The sequence below is a fragment of the Vulpes vulpes genome, chromosome 4 (genome assembly GCF_048418805.1).
Source record: "Vulpes vulpes isolate BD-2025 chromosome 4, VulVul3, whole genome shotgun sequence".
Taxonomy (NCBI): domain Eukaryota; kingdom Metazoa; phylum Chordata; class Mammalia; order Carnivora; family Canidae; genus Vulpes; species Vulpes vulpes.
Genome location: NC_132783.1, coordinates 118,400,904 through 118,424,956, shown reverse-complemented (window position 1 = coordinate 118,424,956; position 24,053 = coordinate 118,400,904). Strand labels below are relative to the sequence as shown.

Here is a 24,053-nt window from a genome sequence, read left to right as displayed (position 1 = left end):
CTCTTCTTTTTGGGGATCTATTCTTTTTCCTGCCCTCGCGCACGCCCTGATCGGCGCCGCCCCGTCCACTGTCTGGAACTGGAAGGTGCTCGGGAAAGTCGCATCGGCCGCAGACGATACGGCCCAAGTCAGGCCACGAGGGGCAGCTGCGGGGCGAGGGTTAGGTCCCCCGGGCGGTGGCCGGGCGGCGGGGCGGGAGCCGGGGAGCTCGTTCCAGCAGCCCGGGCGCCGGCAGACGGGACGCGCTGGAAGGTGCGACCGAGGGCCCGCGGGGCCGGGGGTGGGGGCGCGGCGGGGAGGGGCGCGGCGGGGCGGGGCGGGCCCCGGGACCCCGGCCGGCCGCGCAGGGGGCGAGGCGAGCTGCGGCCCATTCCGGGAGGGCGCGGGGGGGCGGGCGCGGGGCGGGCATCCTGTCGGGGGAGGGGCGGCGCGCAGGGCGCTCCCGCGGGGCCGCAGCACAGCGCCGCCCGCCCCCCGCCCTCCGCCCCTCCGCCCGCCCGCCGGCCCCGCCGCCGCCGCCAACCCGCTCCGCGCGCCCGGGCACCGCCGGCGCCATGGACCGAGGCCGGGGTAAGAGGAGCCGCGGCGCCGGCCCCGGCTGCTGCGCGGGGCGCGGAGGGAGGACGGCCAAGGGGGGGGGGGGGGAGAGCGGGAGGAAGAGGAGGGCGGGGGGGGCGGGAGGGGTCGCGGCGGTGGGAGGCCGGGGCGGGGGTGCAGGTGCCTCCGCCGCGGGGCGCGGGGCCAGCTCCTGAGCGGCAGAGGCGCCCCCCTCGCGTCCCGGGCCGCGTCGCCCCCGGCGGGTCAGACCAGTGTCCTGCGCTCCGAGTCCACCTCGGGAATCGGTTTGCAGAAATGCCCCGCGGGCTTCCCGGGGCCAGCGGGCGCCTCCCACCCCATGCCCCTCGGGAAGAGTGAGATAGGGCCGGCAGGTACACCCCCAAACGCGGGGTGCCAGACGCCCCCCGGAGACCCGAGCCTGCAGCTGCCCAGGGGCCTTGGGAGCAGGGACCGGGTCGTGCCACTGTGCGCCTGGGCGCCCGAGCCCCCGCTCTGGCCCTGACAAGCTGTGCGACCTGCGCCCAGTCCCTCTACCCCTCTGGACCAGTGACAAAGTCGGATCGAGGGTCTCTGCGAGGCCCCTTCTTGCTCCCACGGTTTTTCAGGAGTTGAGTGTGTCTGATAAAAGTCTCAGAGGTTGCTGAGGGAGGGCGTGTGTAAATTGACAGGAGAAAAGAGAGCAGCGAGTGTGGGGAGGGGAAGGGGGCTGCTTAAGAAGAGGCCTAGACACTTCAGAAGGCGGGTGTCTGCAAAGAAGGGGCCTGCTTGGACGCGCGGGACACCGGGGCACCTACCCACCCGGCTGCCAGGCAGAGATCACAGGTGGGAATGCGCTGGGTACACTGGCCAGTGCTGCGCCAACGTGAGAAGCATTATTCTTGTTACTGTTATCAATGGGAAATGCCTCTGCCTCCCTAAAAATCTCACACCTTTCCTCTATCTGCCTGTTTGCTGGGCTGAGGCCCCCAAGGTGGGCGGTGGGGCTGGGAACAGGAACGGGGGTGGAGGTGGGTATGAAAGCAGTGAGGAGGGCACTGGGGGCAGGGGTGGGTGCATGAGCAGGTTTCAGGATCAGCTGGCACCGACTCCCAGTACGGAAAGGCCAGGCCAAAGGACTTCCCAAGGCTCTAGGGGACCCCAGCTTCCAGTTCAAGAAGCTGGGCACGACTTCTCCACCCACCTGTTCCCAGCACAAAATACTGCATACACCTTCCCCTTTCGGGCCTTCGGGGAGGCAGGAAATGGACACGGCTTCGGTCTGGCTCTTTGGACACTGGGGCTCCGATTTGTAAAGCAGTTCTCACCTGTTAAGGGACTCGTGGACAAGTTTGCAAACAGCATACGCACCAGAGAGGAGAAACAGAGGGAAGAGGCACCTCTAATGTCCCTCAATCGTCCCTACCCACCTCCCACACGGTACATCTAAAGCAAAAAGTACCCTCCTCCAGAAAGTTGTTGAACGTCCCTGTCTTGGTCCCCAGCACAAAAATCCGTATCTGGTCTACTCAGAATTATAGGAGGACTGTGCCCTCCTTAGACCAAGGGTGACAATAATTCAATTAGCTTAAAATGTTTTATAACCAGACACCTCCCTTAAGAAGGCTATCTCCTGAGCACCCTTCCTAGTCCAGGAAGCTGGACTTCCTGGGACCCAGTTAGTACACAAAACTTTCTAGAGCTCTCTCTCCTGCTGCTGGCTTTCCCAGCCTACCCTTCCTTCTCCTTAACACCTCTTGTCTCAGTGTGCTATTACTTTAAGAGTTAGACAGGGCCCTATATGTGTTGTGTCTACCTTTCCTCCCCAAGTGGAAGCTTCTGGAAGGCAGGGAGTGGATCCGTGTGGTCACTCTCCTGACACAATGCTTGGCACACAGTAGGAACACGCTAAGAGTGGTTCGGTTCATTAACAGAAATATGAAGCACACTTGGTAGTGCACTGCAAGTTGATGGATATACTGTTGATTTTTAAAAGAGAATATACATCAGAACAGTTCTTTGTGACTTTCAAAGGCCTTCTCAAAATGTGAGTAAAGTGGTCATATGGCCAGGGCACATGAGATCAGGTTGTCTATCTAGTTCCTAAGTTGTCTATCCTGCTAAATTATTGCAAACATCTTACGCACTAAAGCAAACTATATCTGAATTAGAATGGAAACCTGTATACGTATTCAAAATAAAACATGGAGCTTCAAAAGGCATTCCAGCAGACGTTTTTTAGTGTGCCCTTGCCCCCAGGTGGGTGTGTGCATTCACTTCCATTGTCCCGGAAGGTTTAAGAAGCTTGGGTTGAGTTTCAAACTCATACTTACTACTACGTGGGGAGTGGGATTGTCATGCCCAAGATACCCGGGAGGAAACTACACTTGAGCATTAATAACAATAGCCACGGAAATCATCCTAGGAAAGCCTGCCTCGCAGGTGTATCAGTTTGCTAGGGCTGAATAACAAAGTACCACAGACCAGGTGGCTTACACAACAGATGTATTTTTTCACTGTTTGGGAGACTAGAAGTCCAAGACCAAAGTGCTGTCCAGGTTGGTTCCTGGTGTGGCCTTTCTGACAGGCTTGTAGACCTCTGCACCTTTTTTTTTTAAAGATTTTTATATATTTATTCATGAGACACGCGTAGAGAGAGATATAGAAACATAGGCAGAAGGAAAAGCAGGCTCCTCACAGGGAGCCCAATGTGGGACTCGATCCCAGGACCCCAAGATCACGACCTGAGCTGAAGGCAGATGCTCAACAACTGAGCCACCCAGGTGCCCCGAGACCTCTGCCTTCTTGCTGTGTCCTCACCTGACCTCTTCTCTGTGCTCTGTGCACGTGTGAAGAGAGAGTGCTCTCTGCTGTATCTTCCTGTTCTTATAAGGACATCAGTCCTATCAGATCAGGGGCCCACGCTTATGACCTCATTTAACTTTACCTCCCTAGAGGCCCTGTCCCCATATACAGTCACATTGGAGGGCTAGTGCTTCAACCTATGAATTTCAGGGGGTACACTCCAGTTCAGATCAGCAGGATTGGGTCACTGCCACTAGTGGCACACCAATCACTTGCTGTTTAAGGGACAGAGCTAAGTTTGAACCAAAGTGCTGATCTTAAGCTTACTGCTGACTCCGTCTGCTGTGGCAGGTTACCTGCCCAAGCCCTAGAGCAAGATTTGGATGTCATGTCTTCTTGCCCCCGGTCCAGGTACCTCCCTTACACCTCAGCTGTGCTGCGCACACCTTCAGCAGCAATTGCAGCATAAAAGCTCAGCACCAAGGTCAACCGACTCAAGAATAAAAACAAACCTGGAAATTAAGACTTCTCTTCTCACAGGATATATGTCTTCCTATGAGTAAAGGAAAATTTATATGAGGCCAGAACAGACAGAGAAACCACTCATAATGAAATCCCTTCCAGTAGGATTTACAAATTCATGAATATCATACAAAGAGAGTAGGAGAGGGGCACCTGGGTGGCTCAGTGGTTGAGCATCTGCCTTTGACTCAGGTCATGATCCCAGGGTCCTGGGATTGAGTCCTGCATCAGGCTCCCTGCAGGGAGCCTGCTTCTCCCTCTGCCTGTGTCTCTGCATCTTTCTCTATGTCTCTCTTGAATAAATAGATTAAATCTTTAAAAAAGAGAGAGAGAGAGTAAGAGACTGATGGCCACAGATACCACCTCCTACAGGACAAATTAATTCTGTCTTCATAGGATAAAAAAAATACTGATAATGCCTATTTCTTGGGGTTGTTGTATATATTAAATGCACAGAAGGTGCTTCAAACAATGCCTAGTATGTGGGACCCACTCCGTAAATGCTATTGTAATTAAAGCCTTGTATCATCAGATTCTGCATAATAAAATTGCTTTATAAAGCTTCACTTGCAGGGGTGTCTGGGTGGCACAGTTGGTTAAGCATCTGCTTTTGGTTCACATCATGACCTTCACGTCCTAGGATCCAGCCCCGCATTGGGCTCCCTGTTCAGCGGGGAGTCTGCTTCTCTCTCTCTCTCTCTCTCTCTCTAATAAATAAATCTTTAAAGCTTCACTTGGTCCCCCCTCAAGCTGCTCTGACTCTGATGACAGATTTGGAGTCCCTCCTCTGTTTTAAGGATGAGCTAGACAGCTTTGTGTACAACTCAAAGACAGGATCTGTATCATAGTCTTCTCTGTATCCTGGAGCACCTCCTTTGTGGTGCTTATCCCTTGAAAATCCATCTGTGACCCTAAATAACTGGACCACAGTCTGACAGATGACTTTGAGTGACTGGTAAAATACTAATATGTGTGCTGACGTGTCCATATTCTCTTATGCATCCTATTTACTCGTGCCCACTGACTGGCTGTGTCTTCCTAATTTTGCCTCTGCAGTCTTTCCAGTCTTCTCGAGCCATCCCCTCTTTAAAGCCTTTGGTCTAAATTTTATCTGATTTTGTAATATGCCTTCTTAATGTCCAAGATTATATCTGATCTGCCTTCCTCATGTGAAGTCACCGATTTCCCCATGGTTCCTTTCCTTTCCACCTCACAACTAGTTCTTTTTCAACTAGTTGAATTCAACCCAAGATGGGAGTTTCTTTTGCAGTCTGTGTTCTTTGGGAGATCATATTGCCTGCTGGGCAACTCAAGAAATAATCTGAAACTCTACTTTTCATTGAATGGGATTTTTATTGTTCAAGAGATGGTGGAAGAACCCATTCTAACTATTGTGCCTCTGTTGGACCATCTTTGAGATTCACATTAGGAAAGCCGCATCTTCCTTATCCAGCTTCCATGGGCCAAGCAACCTGTAGCTACTTCTAGAATGAGCTCTCTACAGTGACTCACCACCCACCTTCTACCTCTGGGATTGTACATTCCCATGCAGATTACCTCTTCCCTGAGATCCAAGTTCTTTCTCTACTCCTATCCGTTACTGGCCTTCTGAAACTAATACTCAACCATATTCATCTTTTCCAAATATGTTTTGTGACATCATCTTTGTCAGCCTGAAGACTGAGTAAAGCTGAATGGTTCAGAGAATAGATAAATGCAGGTTTGAAGTGTTCTGGTTTGTTTTTTAAGTAGGTTCCATGCCCAATGTGGGACTTGAACTCATGCCCTGGGATCAAGAGTTGCATGCTCTACCAACTAAGCCAACCAGATGTCCCAAGGGTTTGAGTTCTGGCTGCAACTTCCTAGCTGTATGATCTTTCTGAACTGAATAAATTAATTCCTCTGAACTTCAGTTTCACTTCATTTGCAATGTCGTGGGTAAAGGTAATATATGTAAGCTAGCTCTTAGGAAACATTCAGGAGTGATAGCTATTATATTTATTAAATACAATGACTTGGATTTCAGCTACTCTCTGCAAATGGGTGTATGTGGTCATATGGGGCCATGAGATTTGAACTTACTCTCTTCCCTGTAGAGGCTTCTGCTGTCACTGGGCGCTGCTTCCACATCCTTATCCCACTCAGAATCCATGGTGTATGGCTTCCCCATTGTAGTCAAGGTTTTTTCTGCCTCTCCCTCAAATATCAGTTTCAAATCCCCCTTCTCACATGGGTGAGCACCCTGCCAAGTAAGTTCCTCCCTCCCCAACCTCTGCCAGAAGCCTATCATTACTCCATTCTGATCTTTGCTTGGGAAAAACAATCCTGTGTTTGGATATCATCGGCTTCTCATACTTTTCTTACCCTCCTATAAAAACATGCAACTGAACAAGAAAGTACAGCTCCTGCATGCACATGCATGTACATGCACGCATGCGCATACACACACACGCACACACACACACACACACACACACACACTACCCCTAAGCATTTTCCTCCTCCCTTTCCTGACCAGACTTCTCAAGTACACAGTCAGCATGTCAGCCTCCAGCTCCGTCCCCTACGACCCCTGTGCTGCCTGCACTCTCCCTTCCAATCACACCTTCTGCGGAAAGCCCACTCTTCAGTGTCACAGAAGGTTCCATTCTGTTTCATCTTTCACCTCCTCTAAGTCCCATCACCTGGACTTCTCAGTAGCACTATTGACCTGCTATCGACTCCTCTAAATGTGTTCTGCCCCTTGGTGGACATGAGGAAAGCATGGATTTTGGAGTCAAATAAGTCTAGGTTAAATAACCCCTGCTCCATCCCTCCCAGAAGCCTTTGCTGCCTCTCCTCCTGCCTCTCAGTCCCACTGTTATCAGTGCTCACAGCCTCTGGGCTTCCCCCACCCTCAGGCAAATTACCCAAGTCTTGCCCCCTCAGTCTGCAAAGCAGGAAGAATGACACCTAGAACAGGGAGACTGGGCTGTGGTGATATTTACCCAGCGCCCTGTGCCTGACCTGTGGCAGGTGCTCACTGTTCTCCGTCTTCCCTTCTGGCTCACTGGCGTTTTCTTCTCTGATGACTCTTGCCCCTCTCTCCCCACTGTCAGGCCTCTCTCTACACTCTCTCCTGTAGAGAACCAAGCCCCCGTGATGGGGACACCCAGTGTCCCTCTTCAGCTGCAAGTTGGGTCCACTCCCAGCATTACCTCCTGCCTGTGGTGCGTTTCCATCCGGAGGTCAACTCAACCTCCGAGTGACCCAATTTTGAACTCCTCTTATTCACCACCAAATCAGATCACCCTTCCTGTTTCTCTTTTTCTGTTAACAACACAACCACGTGAGGAGCTCTTGGAGGAAATGGGGCTGTTTGTGAACAAGACAGAATTTGAAAGGGGGACACAGGATCAGCCCTGTAGAAGAGACAATAGAAGGACATCCCAGAAGGCTCTTCAAGAGATTCAACAGAGGCCAATTTGGGCTTGAGCTAGGAGAAACATACCAATGAAAAGAATGACTCACTCCTAGAATTGGAGTTGCCCAGGGACAGAATGGCCAGAGATCAGGGAACCACAGAATAACTCCTATGGGGACCACAGTAATCATACAGGCTAAGAACGACTGTCACTTAATATTCAAGTGGCTTCTATTGGCATGACCCTTTTGCAAATTGCAGAGAATGGGACTTCCACCTGAAGCGTCCATCTTTTATTTAAACATACGCTTTGTCATAACTTTTACTGGGTCTTATAAATTGCACTTAAGGATAGAATACAGGAAGAAGAGGACTTGATGGCATTAAAGACAGTAATTTAAACTATAGATCTGATCATGCTTAAACCCCTCAGTGGATTCTCAGTGTTCTTAAGATGAAAACTATACTCCCTGTGGTGACCCTCAAGGCCCTGCCCTCACTGTTACCAACTTACTTTGGGCCCCTGGCCATCTCTTGCTGTGGGGTCCCCTTACATTGGTCTTTGTACCTCCAACTGGTTACTCCTGCTCATCCTTCGAAGTCTGTTCAAACCTTACTTCCTTAAGGGAGTTGCTCCCAAGCTCCCAAGCTCCCAAGCTCCAGCTCCCTTCTATAGGGGCCCCCTGGCCCCCTGCACTTTTTCCCCCTTGGCTGTTGTTGTCATAATTCTAATCAATGGTGGGATTAACTGTTAATGTGAGCTCTGTGAGGGCAGGGCCCTTCTCACCTTTGTTCACAGCTCTTTCCCTAGCACCTAGAGTCATGCTTGGCACATAGTAAATGCTCAAAAGATGTCTGTGCAGATGATGAATAAATGAATGAAAAACTACAAAATTCACTGAGTAAGAGCTGGATATGGCCACTTTCAGCTCCAGGATTCTCCATTTGAGTGATTCTCACTTTCTGGACACAGAAACATGGACTTCATCATTATTCATTGTTTCCTTTGCTTTCATCTTTCATCCAACAAGACTTTAAATCCTGTTGATTATTATTGAAACATGTCTCTTGGATGGCTTCTTCTCTCCATCCAATGGGAGCTTCCTGTTTCTGCTCTCACCTTTTCCAGCCTGCCCTGAGGACCACCCTCCATTTGTCTGTTGAACTCCAGCTGGGCTCAGAATCATCCCCTGTGGAGCCTACTGAAAATATGCTCCCAGGGATCTGATGGGTGGGTCTGAAGTGAGGTTTGGGTACCTGTGCCTTTTGTAAAGCTCCCAGCTGAGTCTGATGTGCTCTGTGTTTTGAGCAGGGACCTACTTTTATCACGACCCTTGACCCTGCCCAAATACCTGCCATGATTCCCTGTTGCTATCTCGAGCACTGTCTTTTATACATTTCAGCTGAGTGGGACTCTAGGATCTGGATCTCTTACCCAAAGTAGTCTTCTGAAATGTCTCCCTTTATCTTTAACATGCCAAGCAATTTTTCTATTATAGTCCATAATATATCTGAACACATTCCCCTCCCTCCCCCCAAAAAAATCTTTGCCCAGTGGACCTCTAGAGATGCCAGTGTTTATCTTGGGGCTTGTCCTTCGCTACCCCACCCTGTACTCTGCTGTGGACTCCCAGGGTGTGTGAACTCTAGCCTGAGAAGACCAATATCCAATAAATGTGCCAGGACACAGTGCCAGAGTGGACATGAGTCTGGACACGGAAGCAGAATCCTACATCCTAGCCCTGGCTCAACCGCTCACTCTGCAAAGCAAGAATATACATTTCTACAACACTTCTGACTTTTAGAAGTATTTCCACGATTACCAGTTGTATCCATTGCAGCATGGTGTTGGGATGGTGGGCACTGTGAATGCTTCATTCAGAGCTCATAAGCCTCTGGTAATCATACCCAATCTCACTTTGCAGTCGGATACTGTGGGATCGCTGTGGGCAAGAAGGACCCTGTATAATAGGGGGATATTTAGATAGAGTATTGACTACTAAAATCCTTTCTCTGTGGACCCTTCTAGCTTGAATTTCTCTCCTGTGGCTTCTCTCAACTCAGGCAAAAGCCCTGTGAAATGGACAGGTGAGACATCTCCCCATTGGACAGATACAAAAACTGAAGCTCAAAAAGATGTCTCCACTATTCCCTGTCCCAGAAAGAGACCAGCTCAGCATCATTCGGCTATTATGAAATCATCCCTGCCACATCCCCCTTCTATCTCCTCTTTGACTTGGGGTTATCACCACCCTCCTCAGTCTTGGCTTTTAGAAGATTTCATTGCACTAAGTTAAATACCCCTTCTATGCATCTGTGAGTCCCGTAGTCTGAGACGGTCTTGCCTTCTCATTTCCAGTGTCTCACACCTAGCAGGTGTTCAATAAGAACAGCCCACTGAGTGTTCACCAGGAGTCAGGCAGTCTACATTTGTACATGGGGCTCTTTAATGCTCACACAATCATGAGGTTGCTGCATTTTAGCCTTCCTGTGCATAAAACATGCCATTTGTTTCACTGGGTGAAAAGTCCATCCAAAACTGCTGCCTACAGTTATGACTCAAGAGTATCCATACTGTGTGAAGCTTTTATTTTCCAAAATCACAGCCAGGGCATGGATGTGAATTATAAAAATATGAATATTATTTTTTATTAAAAGCTTATGACAAAATCTAGTTCTGCTAGGCCATGAAGTATGTTCCCTGTGAAGGAAGGTGGCTCATATCAGTGTGCCAATGCATAGATCATTATTTATATATTTGTGATACTTTTCTTTTTTGGGCACTGCCATCTCTCCCCCCAAGGGAACTCAATGGGAATGTTTGTTGTGACTTTGTCCTCTGTTGCATATTAAAGTCATTTCCTGTTATTTACTCTGAGTAGATGACTAAAAATTTGTTGTATATATTTGTTAAAGTATCCCCATTTTACAGATGAAGAAACTAAGGCTTAGAAAGGTCAGTTTATTTATAGAGCCCTGCCTGCTTCTAAATATCAGTTTTTTACTGAATGCTGGAGGGTCATCGCCAAGTCAGTTATAGGAAGGACTTGCTAGATAAGCTACAAGGATTTACTGGGTCCAGGTTTCAAGGTGGGGGCAGAGAGGATGCTGGGAAGCAGGGGAGGGAAAGAGGACGCCCTCCGTCAGTGAGTGATAGGGCCAAGCAACTGGCGTGAGATTTTATTTCTTGCCCTTTACACTCCTCCCACCGTAGTCCTCAGAGTTCTGGTGTTTAGAATTCAAGAAGCTCTCATCCTCCTGGAGCTAAGAAAGAGGCCCCAGGCAGGGCTTGTCCTCCATCTAAAATTCCATTTGGGAAATCCCAGCCTCGCCCCAAGTGAGGGTGGAGGTACAGAGCCGGCCAGGCGTGATTCTTCTCCCTGGCACAGCTGTCAGGCTGCAGCAGGGGCAGAATGTGGCACCACATTGCAGTCATTCCAGCTCCGGGGAATTTATCGACAGCATGTCCTGCGGGAGGCAAGTTCAGGGGCTTTTTATAGCCCTCTAAGAACCGAGGGGAAAACTGATCTCTTGAGAGAGAGAAGTGGTGCACGTGTCTTTTCCAGGCACCGTTCCCTCAAACCTGTAGTCCCAGATGCCCACAGTTCAAATCAGGCCAAGGGTCATGGCTAAGTGAGCAGTGGCACACCAACTGTCCGGGAGACAGAGATCCCAACCAAACCCAGTTCCTAGAGCCCCCTCCATTGGCTTCATTTTTCTGCACTTTGTCAGGTCGAAGGAATTCTAAGGCAGGGATCTGCACATCTCAGCCTGTGGACCAAATCCAGCCGGCCACCAGCTTTTGTAGATAAAGTTGTTTTTGTTTTTGTTTTTGTAGATAAAGTTTTATTGGAACACAGGCACACCCATTCCTTCTGCATTGTCTGCATGGCTTTCTCACTACAAGAGCAGAGCTGAGTAGCTGTAACAGGCCATATGTGGTCTGCAAAGCCTAAATAAAGTATGTATGTACTATTTGGTCCTTTATAGGAAAAGTTTGCCAACCCTTGGATTAGACTGTAGAGAGTTTAGGAGTGTCTACCTAGAGCACTATGGTAAGAAGGATTCTGAGCATGTCCAAACTCAGGAAGGAAGCTCTATCCTTTAGACCATAAAAAAGTATGTATTCAAGAGTAGGGTTGGAAGGACCCCAGAATGCCATTTGCTCATGTTTTTCAAACTACTTTTAGTCCCAGAATCCTTTTGCAAACAAAATCTTAAGCAATAGTGCTTGGGGTGAAGTGGAAATGAGAACATGGTACAGTCCATTCTGTCCCTCCTACTCCCAAGGCAGCACCTAAGGAAGCTACACAGTTCCCATTAGAAGAGCATTTGAAAACCACCTCTCCAATCCTATGACTCTTATTTTATGACTGGGGAAACTGAGGCTCAAGGAGCAGCATCTTGCCTCAGGTCATATGACGGACTCCCAGTTGGCTTTCCATGGAACTACTAACATGGTCATGAAGTGTCTGCAGAGCAGAGACATAATCTCTGCTGGGGAGAAAACACATCCATTGGCTTTGGGGACCTCAGAGCTGCCATTAGTGTGTGGGTGATGACAGGCCCTCGCTGACCCAGCAGCCCATGGGGCTAAACAGGGCTACAGTGTGGCCAGGACACATTGCTGCTACCTGCTGTGCTTCACAGTGGTTAAGCAAAGCTTGCTTGGGAGCTTTTTTTTTTTTTTTTTTTTTTAGAACACCAAAGCCAAAAGAATAAAAGGAAAATTGAATTGGACCATATTTAAAAAAAAAAAAAAGGCATACCAAGACACATTTTTAAAAAACAGAACATGTCTCACTAACTGACATACAGTTCATTTTTCTGGGTTTTTTTCCCTCCCCAAGAAAAGCTCTTATTAGGCAGATAAAACATCTTTAAACCAATGCCATCCTAGAATGGAGAAATTATGATAATTTATCCTGCAGCTTTCTTTTGAAGATGGAATCAGATTTATTCATTTGTAGAATAAATATTTACTCTTCCTGTCCATTCTTGTTGAAGGGTTTGCTGAGAGCAGATGCAGCTGATATGAAACCAAGGGGGATTTTTTTTTTTTTAGCTCCACTTGAACCCAGAAGAAAACTGATCTAAGGGTGTGCTGGGAAGCCAGAGAGACCGATCGTGTTTCCTCAGGGCCAGCCAGCGACCAGGTGCAGCTCTGAGGGCTTCCAGAGGGGAAGCTCGGGGTCCCTGCAGCAAGTCTCTTAGCGAGGCACCAATGCCAGGGACATGAGGTCATACCTGCCCGGTGGCCATCAGAGAATATATTAGAAGGACCAGAGGACTCAAGGGACATTTTCTAGCCAGGAACCTCAGAACCTGGGGAGGCAGCACCCAGGTAGAGAAGATACCAGAGTAAAAAGAAAAAAGGCCCAGAAATGTGCTCAGCATGCAAGGGGTGGGCGTGCCGACAGCCCAGAGAAGCAGGTAGGGGTTAAATGGAGCCTCCTCAATCAGGTCCTTGGACAGAGTAGGGCTCATCTTCCAGGTCCCCAGCTGGGTGTGTCCCAGTCCTGGAAAGGCTGGGGTGCTCGGATTTGTAACTAGTAATAGAAGCAGCCTAATGCTGGAGCCCTGGCTCCAGTGTCACGTTGCCTGGGGTCTGAATCCTAGCTCTACTCATCCACTTAATCCCCCAAGTCTCAGTTTCCTCAACTAAAAATGGAGATAACGATCTCCCATCTCCCTACAGGGATGGTTGGATTCATGCAATGAAAGCACTCAGCACATAGGAAGCATTCAATTAAAAAAAAAAAAAACCTAACACTTAAAATACAGATTTGTAAACGATCGCCTCCCTTAATGAATTAGAATGGAATCCAAGTTCCCTCTCTGCTGCTTCCCCTCTGGCTTCGGGCTTCTGGCTCCTGGCTTCTGGCCTGCTGGTCCTTGCAAGGAAGGGATGGAATGACAAAGGGATTGCGGATAAGCCACAGGGAGCGCATGTGATGTGTCACACAGGAAACTGGCCTCAAGGCCCTGGGGAGCTACTGACCAGCCGGGTGTGAGCAGGAGGGGGTTCGTGTAAGTGTTGCCTTTGGGGGACGTTATTAGAAGCGGCAGTGAGCCTGTGTGACAGTGGGAAGGGAGAGGCTGGAAGGAGGTGACCCGTTAGTTGCTGCCCACGAGCGGCAGACCGCATAACATGAACTCATCTCCGTGTCTAAGTTAAGAACAGAGAAACACACAACTTCAGGCTCTATCCACTTTCAGGTAGAGTTGTGTGGAATCATTGGTCCAATGTGGGAGCAGAGACGTTTGTCTGGGGCTCTCCCCACAGCTCACGACCCCCGTCCCCAGGACCTTCTGCTATCACTCTCCTGGAGCAACACCCCAGCCATGGAGCAGGGACCCCCCCAAGGGTCTCAAGAGCCTGCCCCAGGATGGCTGGGCACCCCGTGGACTGGAGTCCTGGGCATCTGGTCAGCACCCAATGCAGGCTTGGCAGTGAGAGGTTTCTGCAGGCAGGGGAAGGAAAGTGGAGGGGAGGAAAGGAGGACAAGGGGCTTCCCACCTGGGCCTCAGTCAGGGCTGGCATTGTGGGCCTGACCTTTAGCCCCCCACCTGGAATGGCTTGGCTAAGCCCGGGGTGATGGTTGCATCCCCAGTGATTGCTAACAACACGAGTGGTGATGACCAACCTTTACAGAAGGACTCAGGTGCTGGCAGTTTTAGCCCCCCACCCCGCCCCTGTAATATTGCCTCCCTTCTGCTCACCACAACCTCTGAGGGGGGCACTCTCGTGATCTCTGTGTCACAGATGACAAAACTAAGGTGTTGTCACCCTTCTCGGGTCTCTAGGCTGGGGAAGGCAAACCCCAGGGTTGACTCCAGGTGTTTCTCACCCACTTGCCCACTGTACTGACCTTTCCCAACGCCCCTGTCGAAGGGCTGTCCCATGGGGGCTCGACCCCTCTTGGAAGGGACATCCACCTCTCTTCTTAGTTCAGATATCTGAAAATTCTATATAGTGGACCTAACAGTGTGGTCTTTGGAGCCACGACCCACTGGTCAGAGTCTACCCTCCAGTGCCCCCCAGGGCCCCAAGGAACAAGTTCACTCCTCCTCCTCCCCACCCCTCACCCCCGCCATGAGCCCTCCTGCTCTTGGAGACAGGTGTCCTAGATAGGATTTCCAGCCTTCTCCCTAGTCTGAGGTCCTCCTCCAAAATCTGCATTGTTAGTTAATCTGTCCCCAGTGCACCTGCTGTGTACCCATTACTGTGCTGGGCACTGGACAACAGTGACAGACACTAAACTAGACACCATCTCTACCCTCATGGTTCACAGTTTAATGAGGAAGGATATTGAACAAATGATCTGCTCTAGAGGGTGTAACAGGATGACCTCACCTGTCCAGGAAAGGAGGACTGCCCTCCTGGAGGAAGTCGCATCTGAACCAACCCTCATAGGAGTGGGCACCATCTGGGGAGAAGGAGAGATTTTAAATCAGCAGTAAGTCAACTTGGTATGCATCAGGAATTGCTCTAAGCACTGTACGATGCTCCACGGGATCTGCACAACAACCTGTAAGGGGCAGGTATCATTATCCCCGTTTCGCAGATGAGGACACTCAGAGAAGTTAAGTAACTTGCCCAAGGTCACACAGTTAGTATTTGGTGGCAGTTGGAGAACAAGCCACGCAGAGGAAATACCATGAACAGAGCCCTGGGCTGGGGTCTCAGATATTGAAAATAGGTAAGGAAGAGTAAAAAGTAACTCTTTATAAAAAAAAAATCATTGAACATAACAAAGATAAATACATAGTATGTTCCTAAGAGTGCATCTGCTACTGATTTTCTGGTTCTTTTATCACACTGAGGTTTCTGTGGGCTGATTGTTAACCTAATCCTTCGCCTTCTGAATGGAAATGCTGTTCTTCATCTCTTGAATCCTACAGAGGGTCTGTTGCTTGTTTGGGGAAAGGAGGAACAGATGGTATATATAACCAATAATCACAATTTACTGATTTACAAGACTTCATGCTCTCACTTCTCATAGACCTTGTCAGATTTGAGCCTCACAACAGGCCTTAGAGGTGGGTAGGGCAGTTGTCATCAACTCCACTTTAATGTTAAGGAAATTGAGGCTCAGAGACATGAAGCAACTAGTGCAGGGTCACACAGCCGGTAAGTGTAGAGGTGGGGCTTGAGCCCTGAGCTTCTGGCTCTGGATCCTGTGATTTTTCCTCTACACTAAAACACAGCGGACAGCAGGAAGCCAGAACAATTCAAACCCGGCACTTGTGACCTCTAGTAGGTTCATTAGCCTTACTAATCTCAGTTTCTTGTCAGTAGAACAGGGATAAGAAGAGCTCCCACCATATAGGGCCACCACCAAGATAGAAGTAATGGGCAGAGTGGTGGCCACTGAGAATAGTCCCATATGGAGTATCTCATACAACACAATGAATGAACACCATGACAGACAACAATATGGGTAGATCTTAGCAGTATAGTGGTAAAGAAAAAATCATAAAGGATTACCTACAGCATTATACGCTCTTTTGATAAAGTTAGACACAACTACAGATTTGTAAAAAGCTTTTGTGGCTATATCTGATTGCAGTAGCAGTATATACAAGGGAAAACAAGGATGTGACAAATACAGCATTCAGGATGGATATCATCTGGACCCCGGCTTTTGCTTTGAGTGGTAGATTTGTGGGTGCTTACTACATTAGCAAAAATCACTGATGACATAAATAAATAAATAAATAAATAAGTAAATAAATAAATAAATAAAAGTGGAGCATGCTTGAACCAGTGATGATGGTGTCTCATGAAGCAAGGATAAGGATTAACTCAATTCTTATCCACCTGAAGTTCTATTTTTTGTTTTTAAAGGTTTTATTTATTGGGACACCTGGGTGGCTCAGTCTGGGTTGAGAGTCTGTCTCTGGCTCAGGGCATGATCCCCGGGGTCCTGGGATGAGTCCTGCATTAGGCTCCCCTCAGGGAGCCTGCCTCTCTCTCTGCCTATGTCTCTGCCTCTCTCTCTCTCTCTCTCTCTCTCTCATGATTAAGTAAATAAAATCTAAAAAAAAAAAATTATTTTTTTGAGAGAGAGAGCACGTGCTCACAAATGTGGGGAGGGGCAGGAGAGAACTTTCAGGAAGACTCCCGGGCCTGATACAGGGCTCAGTGCAGGGCTTGATCCATAACCCATGAGATCATGACCTGAGCGGAAACGAAGGGTCAGATACCCGAGTGAGCCACCCAGGCACCCCCTGAAGTTCTATTTACAAAATGAAATGAGGGATCCCTGGGTGGCGCAGTGGTTTGGCGCCTGCCTTTGGCCCAGGGCATGATCCTGGAGACCCGGGATCAAATCCCACGTCGGGCTCCCGGTGCATGGAGACTGCTTGTGTCTCTGCCTCTCTCTGTCTCTCTCTCTCTCTCTCTCTCTGTGACTATCATAAAAAAAAAAAAAAATTACAAAATGAAATGAAAGTGTCAGGCATAGGGCCCAACCTGTTGGGAAGCATTCCAGAAATGTTCACAGTCTTTCTTGGATATCTTTACTATTATTTACCTTATCTGCACACCTCTCCCCAGAGGTCCTCCTTGTCTGCCCCAGGCTATTGATGGGATGGATCCTCAAACTTCTGTGAGGCAGAAAGCCCGCCCCATCTAGGCCTCAGGCCACTCAGGCCAGGCACCCGTCCTGTGAATGGACACCAGTGGGGAAAGGTCCTGAGGCGTGCATTGCTGGTTCCAGCAAGCTCTGGGGGTAGAAGCTTTGGGGGTAGCCCCGTTAGAAGATGGCCAGAAGGTATTACAATGCAGAAATTGGAATCTTAGGCTCTAGAATTAGGTCTAGGTTCGAATCCGGGTTCTGCTAGCTGTGTGCCTTTAGGCAAATGACTAGGCCTCTCTGAGCCTCACTCGTTCATATGTAAAATACTGTACCTCACGGGGTCATTATGAGAATTAAGTGAGGTAATCTAGGCAAAAGGGCTTAGCACAACATCTGGAACATCATTTAAGAGCCTAAAAATACTACCTTGCATATGTTGGCAAATCGAACTCCAATAAAAAAATATATATATACAAAAAAACCCAAAAAACCAAGACAAACTACCTTGCTTTATCACCGGGTACCCCAGGCCACTCCCAGGACCACGTCTGCCCCCCACGCGTCCGAGGAAGGGGAGGGTGCAGGCTGCCGCGGACGGAAGCAGCTGCCATCTTGTGCGAGGGGGCGAGCGTGTGTGTGTGTCACAGTTTTCCACTTCCTCCTGGAACCATTTGAACCATTTCCTTTGTGAGCTAAACAGGGAGGAATCTGCAGACAAAGGAACAATTCTGGGAGAGCCCAGTCCCACAGCCAAAAGCTATTTCCTCGGAAGTCACTGGCTTGCCCCACACCCTCCTGTCTAGAAATGGCTTCCCTGGTGGCCCAGGGCCGGGACACCAGGTGCCCAGAGCGAGAGAGCTCTGCCGGAGGATGGCGACGCCTGGACAGAGCTACTGCTAGAAAGACCGGTTAGGATGTGGGGCTTCCCTGGGCCTGTCACCCTGGCCTGATGCCTGGGAAGAGAGTCCCCAGAAAGGCCCCCCTGACCTGCTCCCCAAATGACCTGTACCCTCCCTGACCTCTGGCCTCCCTGTCTTCCTGAAATAACAGATCAGAGAAGTGTGCTAGCCTAACATCCCACACAATGATCCCCATTATTATTTTTTTTTACTTATAGACCCTTTCCCCCCTTCACCCAAACCGACACGTGAGCATCCTGAGCTCCTCCTTACAGAAGTGGAAGGTGATGCTCAGAGGGCTTGAGTGCCTTAACCCAAATTCTAGCAGGTGGGAGGCATGGCCCCAAACCAGCCGTCTCAGACCAAACCCCCAAGTCCTCCCCCTCTCCCTTCCCACCTCCCTCCCTTAGGATTCTGTACTTCTGGATGGTGGAGTCAAACCTGCACTATTCTCTTCAGCATAAAGGATATTGAGTTTCCTGTACCAGCTGTAATGAACACACACAAAAGCCTTCCAAGGTGACCTCCCCCTGCCCTCCCTCACACAGGGGCTATATTTAACTCCTGGAAAGCAGTCAGCACCAAGGCATTGGCTTTGCAGCTGGGTTTCTTTGCTGCTCCTTTTTCATTTTTTTCCAGCCCACGGGAACCCTGGTCTTCCCCAAACACTCTGGGACAACAGGAAGTGTTTGTTTTAGTGACCAACAATGCCAGTCCGACCAGCCTGGTTCCCTCTCTGCTATTGTGCCCACTGTTTGGCCTTCACTTGGACTCCAAGAGAAGTGCTTATGAATCTGGAGGAAGTGAGATGTCCCCATGGCCCCCAGTAGGTAGATCTGCAGCAACTTGAAAGAGACTGTGAGCAGGGGAAGGAGAGATTTCTGTACCCACAAAGTGAAGGGGCAGGTCTGCAGGCCTCACCTGTAGGTGGTGGCTTCTCTGTGGAGTTAACCCAGAGCTGGGTAGACAGGGGTAGTGCCACGAAGGACCCCTGGGGCAGGCATCACTGAAGAGCTCCTTACTGGTCTTCCCGTTTTGCAATCTGCACTTCCCATGCCTGTAAAATGGGGCTGGCCCACCTTGTCATAAGAATTAAATTGTGTAAATAATACATGTAAATCTCTTTAAAGCAGAGGGTGACATAGAATGACAATGTAAGAGTAATGCAAATAGCTAACATTTATTGAGAACCTTCTATGTGCCAGGCACTGTACTAGGCACATTTTCATGTATTAGGGCTTATTCCCACCAATGAGGTATGTAGACTCATAGGTCACTGGCGGTGTATCTGAGGCACAGGGTGATAATGTAAGTGTCCCAAAGGTGCACAGCTAGACAATGGGGGGGAAGGGGAGACGGGACCTGAACTCAGTTTGGGTTGCTTAATATATGTTAGTCATTTTTATTTCCCCATTCATATGTTAGGATTAAAATCCACCAACTATGAAATGTGCTTCACTAAGTCTGTTGGCAGCCGTATTCACCCACGGGATACAAGCTCAACCAAATAGGGTTTGGGGAACTTAGCCAAGTAAGAAATTGGGCTTCAACTTCCATCTGTTCCCCAGGACTATTGTTACCTGTTTTTTTTTTTTTTTTTCTTTTTTAAGCATCCTCTTACTATGCTGACATGGTTTTTAAATCACATGAACTAGCTACTAGACTATCAACTCTTAAGTTTGTTTCAGGAATTCATTCCTTCCACAAATAAAGTATAGACTCTGTGTCAGGCACTAGCAAAAGCTGGCTCTATTCCTGCCCTCATGGAGTTCAAGCTCAAGTGGAGGAATTTGATGTTAATTGAAGAAATATATAATTAGATGTAACATTTCACCACGGCACATACCACAGGGAGAATGATGCTACATAGTGTAAAATAGGGGACAGATGTGATCCAGAAGACAGGGGACACTTCTCTGAGGCAGTCATGAGTGGTGAGAGAGCTGAAGAGAGCATTACTGGCAGGAGAAGGGGGTTCTGACAAGCAGAAGGAACAGCATGTGCAAAGGCCCTGGTTAAGAGGCTGAGGAAAGGAGCATGAGGGCAGCCTGGGGGGAGGTCTCTCTGAAAGGGCCGGTAGAGTTGGAGGACCATAGGAGGGCTTCCTCTTCCCTCCCACCATGCAAACACTGAGGTCATACCTGCTAAGTGGACTGCTTTCCTTTCCAGGATACCTGACCTCCCCACCCCTACAATGGGTCTTACCTCATTAATGGACTAGCTCGTTAAAGTGCAGTGTACAGTAAGTCATCTCTCAAATCATGATCAAAAATGTTGAAATTAACACACTGAAACTTTCTCCAGCTCAGGAGACTTTATGAGCTGGAAATTGGGTTATTTTGCTATTTGGAAAATGAGAAAGAAAATTTGAGTAAACAAAACATGTAAGCCCTTTGTTTAAAAAAAAATGAGTGTACTGACAACTTTCCTATTTTGCATTTTAAAATCATACTTGTTGCATGTTCTCTGACTTTGAAAACAAAGGATGAGTTATCTTTGACTTAAAGAGGCTTGTCAGAGAAGGAGATGGGAGAAAGAGGAGCTGTAGTTCCTCCTACTGCCTTGCATTTAATCAAATTGTAACTTGCAAACTGTTTCCAAGCATTTTTATAAATTCTGGAGTCTGAAAGGTGCCCAGGAATGAGATCACAAGTTCAGGGCGCCCACTAGGCTGACCAGGTAGGTGCCAAAACAGGGGTTATTATCCCTGTGGTTTGCAGAAAGTTAATTATTCACGTGTCTTTTGTTATGGAAATTAGATTCTCCCTTTCAGATCTCTAAATAAACCCAACCTTCCCTGATTAGAACCCACACAGGCTATGGTAAAGACCTTTTGAGTGAAAGCTTCATTCGCGCTCATGGGGGTGTGCACTCCTGGGAACGACTAACAGTGCTTTTGGCCTGTGGCTTATTTTCTGTTCTGTGCCCTCTCGTTTTGATTTAAAGTGGGGAGGGGAGAGGAACAGAGAGAAAACTGATCTTAGTCTTAGGTATTCACCAGTAACAATAAGCACTCAGTGGTCTAATCTTAAATATATTTTAAAGTAGGTTTCTAATTTTATTTGGCAAACTTATTTTTTTTGCATCCCAAAGAACAATTATCACCCATCTTGGGTTTCTGAGCCCGTCTGTCCCACTTAGTGAAAGATTGAAGTTTTATAAACAATGATTAAACCATTTCTTCCTGTGTGGTTTTTTTTTCCTCACTGGAATTCACTGTACCTCCCTAAAGCTCAGCTAAACCAAACAAGATCAATGAAATGTATTCGTGGTTCTAAATAAACTTTAGACACAAAAGATAATGCTGTCCCGATGCCCCAGTGTGTCCTCAGAAAGCGGACAGGACCTGGACCAGGAGTGAAGATGAAAGGGGGTGGGTAAGGAATGGGTGAAGGAAGTCCTTCCTGATGGAGGACAGCAAGGACAGGACTCCCCTCCAACTGAAAGATGTCCCCTCATCTGACATGGGGGCGTGGGGAGTCCTTGGGGTAGGAGCCCCATGAGGGAAGGGGCTGCACCACCTCCTATTGGCATAGCCACCCAGAGTATCTGCTCAGTATCAGTCCCAGAGCTATGAACTGTCAACAGGTGAGGCTTGCAGAGTCCCCCATGTCCTTTTGTCCCCAGATATGCCCTCCCTCGTGGCCCCACACCTGAAACTCCCTGGAGGTCACATATGAATGGCGAGGCACCTGTTCAGTGCACTGAGCCCATATGCGTGACTTCGATTCATCTTTACAATGACTGTGTGGAGCAGCTGCTGTGATTACCCCGCACAGTCTGCAGATAAAGAACTAGAAGTTTGGACGAGTTAAGAAATTTCTCCGGGGCCATGGCTGGAAAATGGCCAAGCTTGGAGGGGTCAGATTGTGCACAGCCTGTGTTCTTGGCCACTCTTTGATGACTCAGCCAAGTAGCAAGCTTTGTGTGAATTTAACGCTAGGGACTTTTATTTTCAGTTGGTTGTGTGCCCATAGCTAAGTCAAATAACCTCTTGGTCCTTCACTTTTCACATCTTTAAAATGAGAAGGGTGGACTAGGTCATCAAAATATCATGCTCACTAAGTAGATGCTTCTTGGGCAGCAAGCATCACTGAGGCACAGTCCCTGTCCTCATGGAGCTAGTTACACACCTATGGCAGCTCTGTCGCCAAATACTACCTGAGCGGTGCTGGAGGGAGTATTAGGAGACAGCAGCCATCACAGTAATATGGCCCTGAGTGCTGGCTCCAGGCACAGCACCCAAGACCAAGTGCTTCGCCAACAGGACCACCTAGCTCTGCCGGCATCCCCACGTTATAGACTAGAAGGCCAGGGCTCAGAGCTCGCTAACAGGCCATCCTGGTACAGCTTGGAAGTGGCAGCTCAAGAATTGCAGTGTGAGGGTTCTGACCCGAAGGCCCCAAGCACTGTGCTCTTCTAAGCAAGCTTCCCTGCTTGGGAGCTCTTATTCCCCCCGACTTGCAGTTATTTCAAAAGTGGTGTCTAACGATAACCTGTTAGGAAATGAGCAAGGCCTTCCCACGTTCCTTATGTTCACAGATGAGCCTTGTAGTGTGTGTTTTCTGGCGGAGTGTCTTTCAAAGACTGAACCTTGGAATCACCTGGGGTATTTATTAAAATGCAGCCTCCTGGGTTGCAGTAGAGGGTCTGCTGAATCAGAAGCCTCAGGTAGCAGGTCCAGGAATCTGCCTTCCCAGCAACAACCCCACCCACCCACCCACCCACCCTCGGGAGAGTCTTACTCTTGCTGAAATTTGAGGCTGCTGTCCCGGCGGTCTGTGTAAACCCTGGCAGAGCCACTTGCCATATGCACTATCTACATACGATTCCTCTCCAAATTAAATTCTATGATAGTTTAAATCCCTGTGGTTTCAGTTCTCTGGCATTAAAGATGAAGCTGCCACAGAAGGCGCTTCCACATTCATTGCCTCTGGAAGCCAGCCTTTGGGGGGGGGGGGGTGCTCTGTACTGTCTTTGAAGAGCCGAGCACTGGCTGAAAGCCCTCTTGTGCCCATAAAGTATGAGCATCTCTCTGGGATGAGATCTTGCTGCAGTGCAGAGACACCCACTGAGCAAGAATCTTAGCCCCCCAGTAAGGGTCTTCCACCTGCCTGGTGCGGGGACCCCAGGTCAGGAGCCCTGATGGAGTCATGGCCCAGCGCCCCCAGCAGGAGAGCTGTGGGGGCTGCTTGCCTCCCCTCTGCCCTGGCCTGGTCTCCACTGCTCTGAGCCCACTTTTTCTGATGGAAGATTCAGGCACAGGGTGTACACAGTGACGTCAGACAGACCTGGGCTCAAGACCTTACCACTTACTGACTGGGTGGCTTCACTTCTCCGAGCCTTCCTTCTGTCCCTTGTGGGGCACAGAGCCCAACACTACATCCCTCCTGTGCAGTTTATGAGCATGAAATGAGAAGGTGCACCCTAGATGCCCAGCACACAGTCACCACTCTGCCCTAGGGAAGGGTCCTCACCCATGTGCTGCCTGCAGGCTGAGCCTTCCCCTGTGGCTCACGCTCCCTCCGCCAACCGACTTTAGAAATGCTGTATGGGGACGTCTGGGTAGTTCAGCGGTTCAGCGTCTGCCTTTGGCTCAGAGTGTGGTCCCGGAGTCCCAGGATCGAGTCCCACGTCCGGCTCCCTGCATGGAGCCTGCTTCTCCCTCTGCCTGTGTCTCTGTCTTTCTCTCTGTGTGTCTCTCATGAATAAATAAAATCTTAAAAAAAGAAAGAGAAAGAAAGAGAAAGAAAAAGAAAGAAAGAAAGAAAGAAAGAAAGAAAGAAAGAAAGAAAGAAGAAAGAAAGAAAGAAAGAAAGAAAAAAGAAAAGAAAAGAAAGAAAGGAAGGAAGAAATGCATGCTGTGTGACTCTCCCTTGGTCACCTGCTGCCTGCTGGGTCCTTCCAGGCTACAGAAGGCATCACGGGCACTGGGCAGTTCCTCACTGGCCATCTGTTTCTCCCAGGTTCACTTGGTGCCCTCCTTCTGCTCTGCTCTGTCTGGACTTTTGTGATCACATCTCCATTAAGTAGGAACACTTAGGGGGTGCCTGGGTGGCTCAGTGGCTTAAGTGTGTCTGCCTTTGGCTCAGGTCATGATCTCAGTGTCCTAGGATGGAGCCCAAGTGGAGTCAGGCTCCCTGCTCAGAGGGGACTCTGCTCCTTCCTCTCCCTCTGCCCCTCCCCACCACTTGTGCACTCTGTCTCTCAAATAAATAAAATCTTTTTTAAAAAAAGAACACTTAGAACACAGGGCCCCAGGACACCTGGGTGGCTCAGTGTTTAAGCGTCTGTCTCTGGCTAAGG

The 24,053-nt window shown here is 49.0% G+C and overlaps 1 protein-coding gene across 3 annotated transcripts in view; it reads left to right on the top strand.

Annotated features, from left to right (window-relative positions):
• The first annotated feature begins 467 nt into the window (after window positions 1-467).
• The window catches only part of AFAP1L1 (actin filament associated protein 1 like 1), a 60,846-nt gene continuing 37,260 nt past the window's right edge, over window positions 468-24,053 (top strand). For all 3 annotated transcript variants that reach the window (XR_012001243.1, XM_072756913.1, XM_072756914.1), the window contains exon 1: window positions 468-570. Coding sequence is in view for 2 of the 3 variants with exons in the window: in XM_072756913.1 (XP_072613014.1) it covers window positions 555-570 (16 nt within the window). In the remaining variant the exon portion in view is untranslated. The remainder of the gene's footprint in view (window positions 571-24,053) is intronic.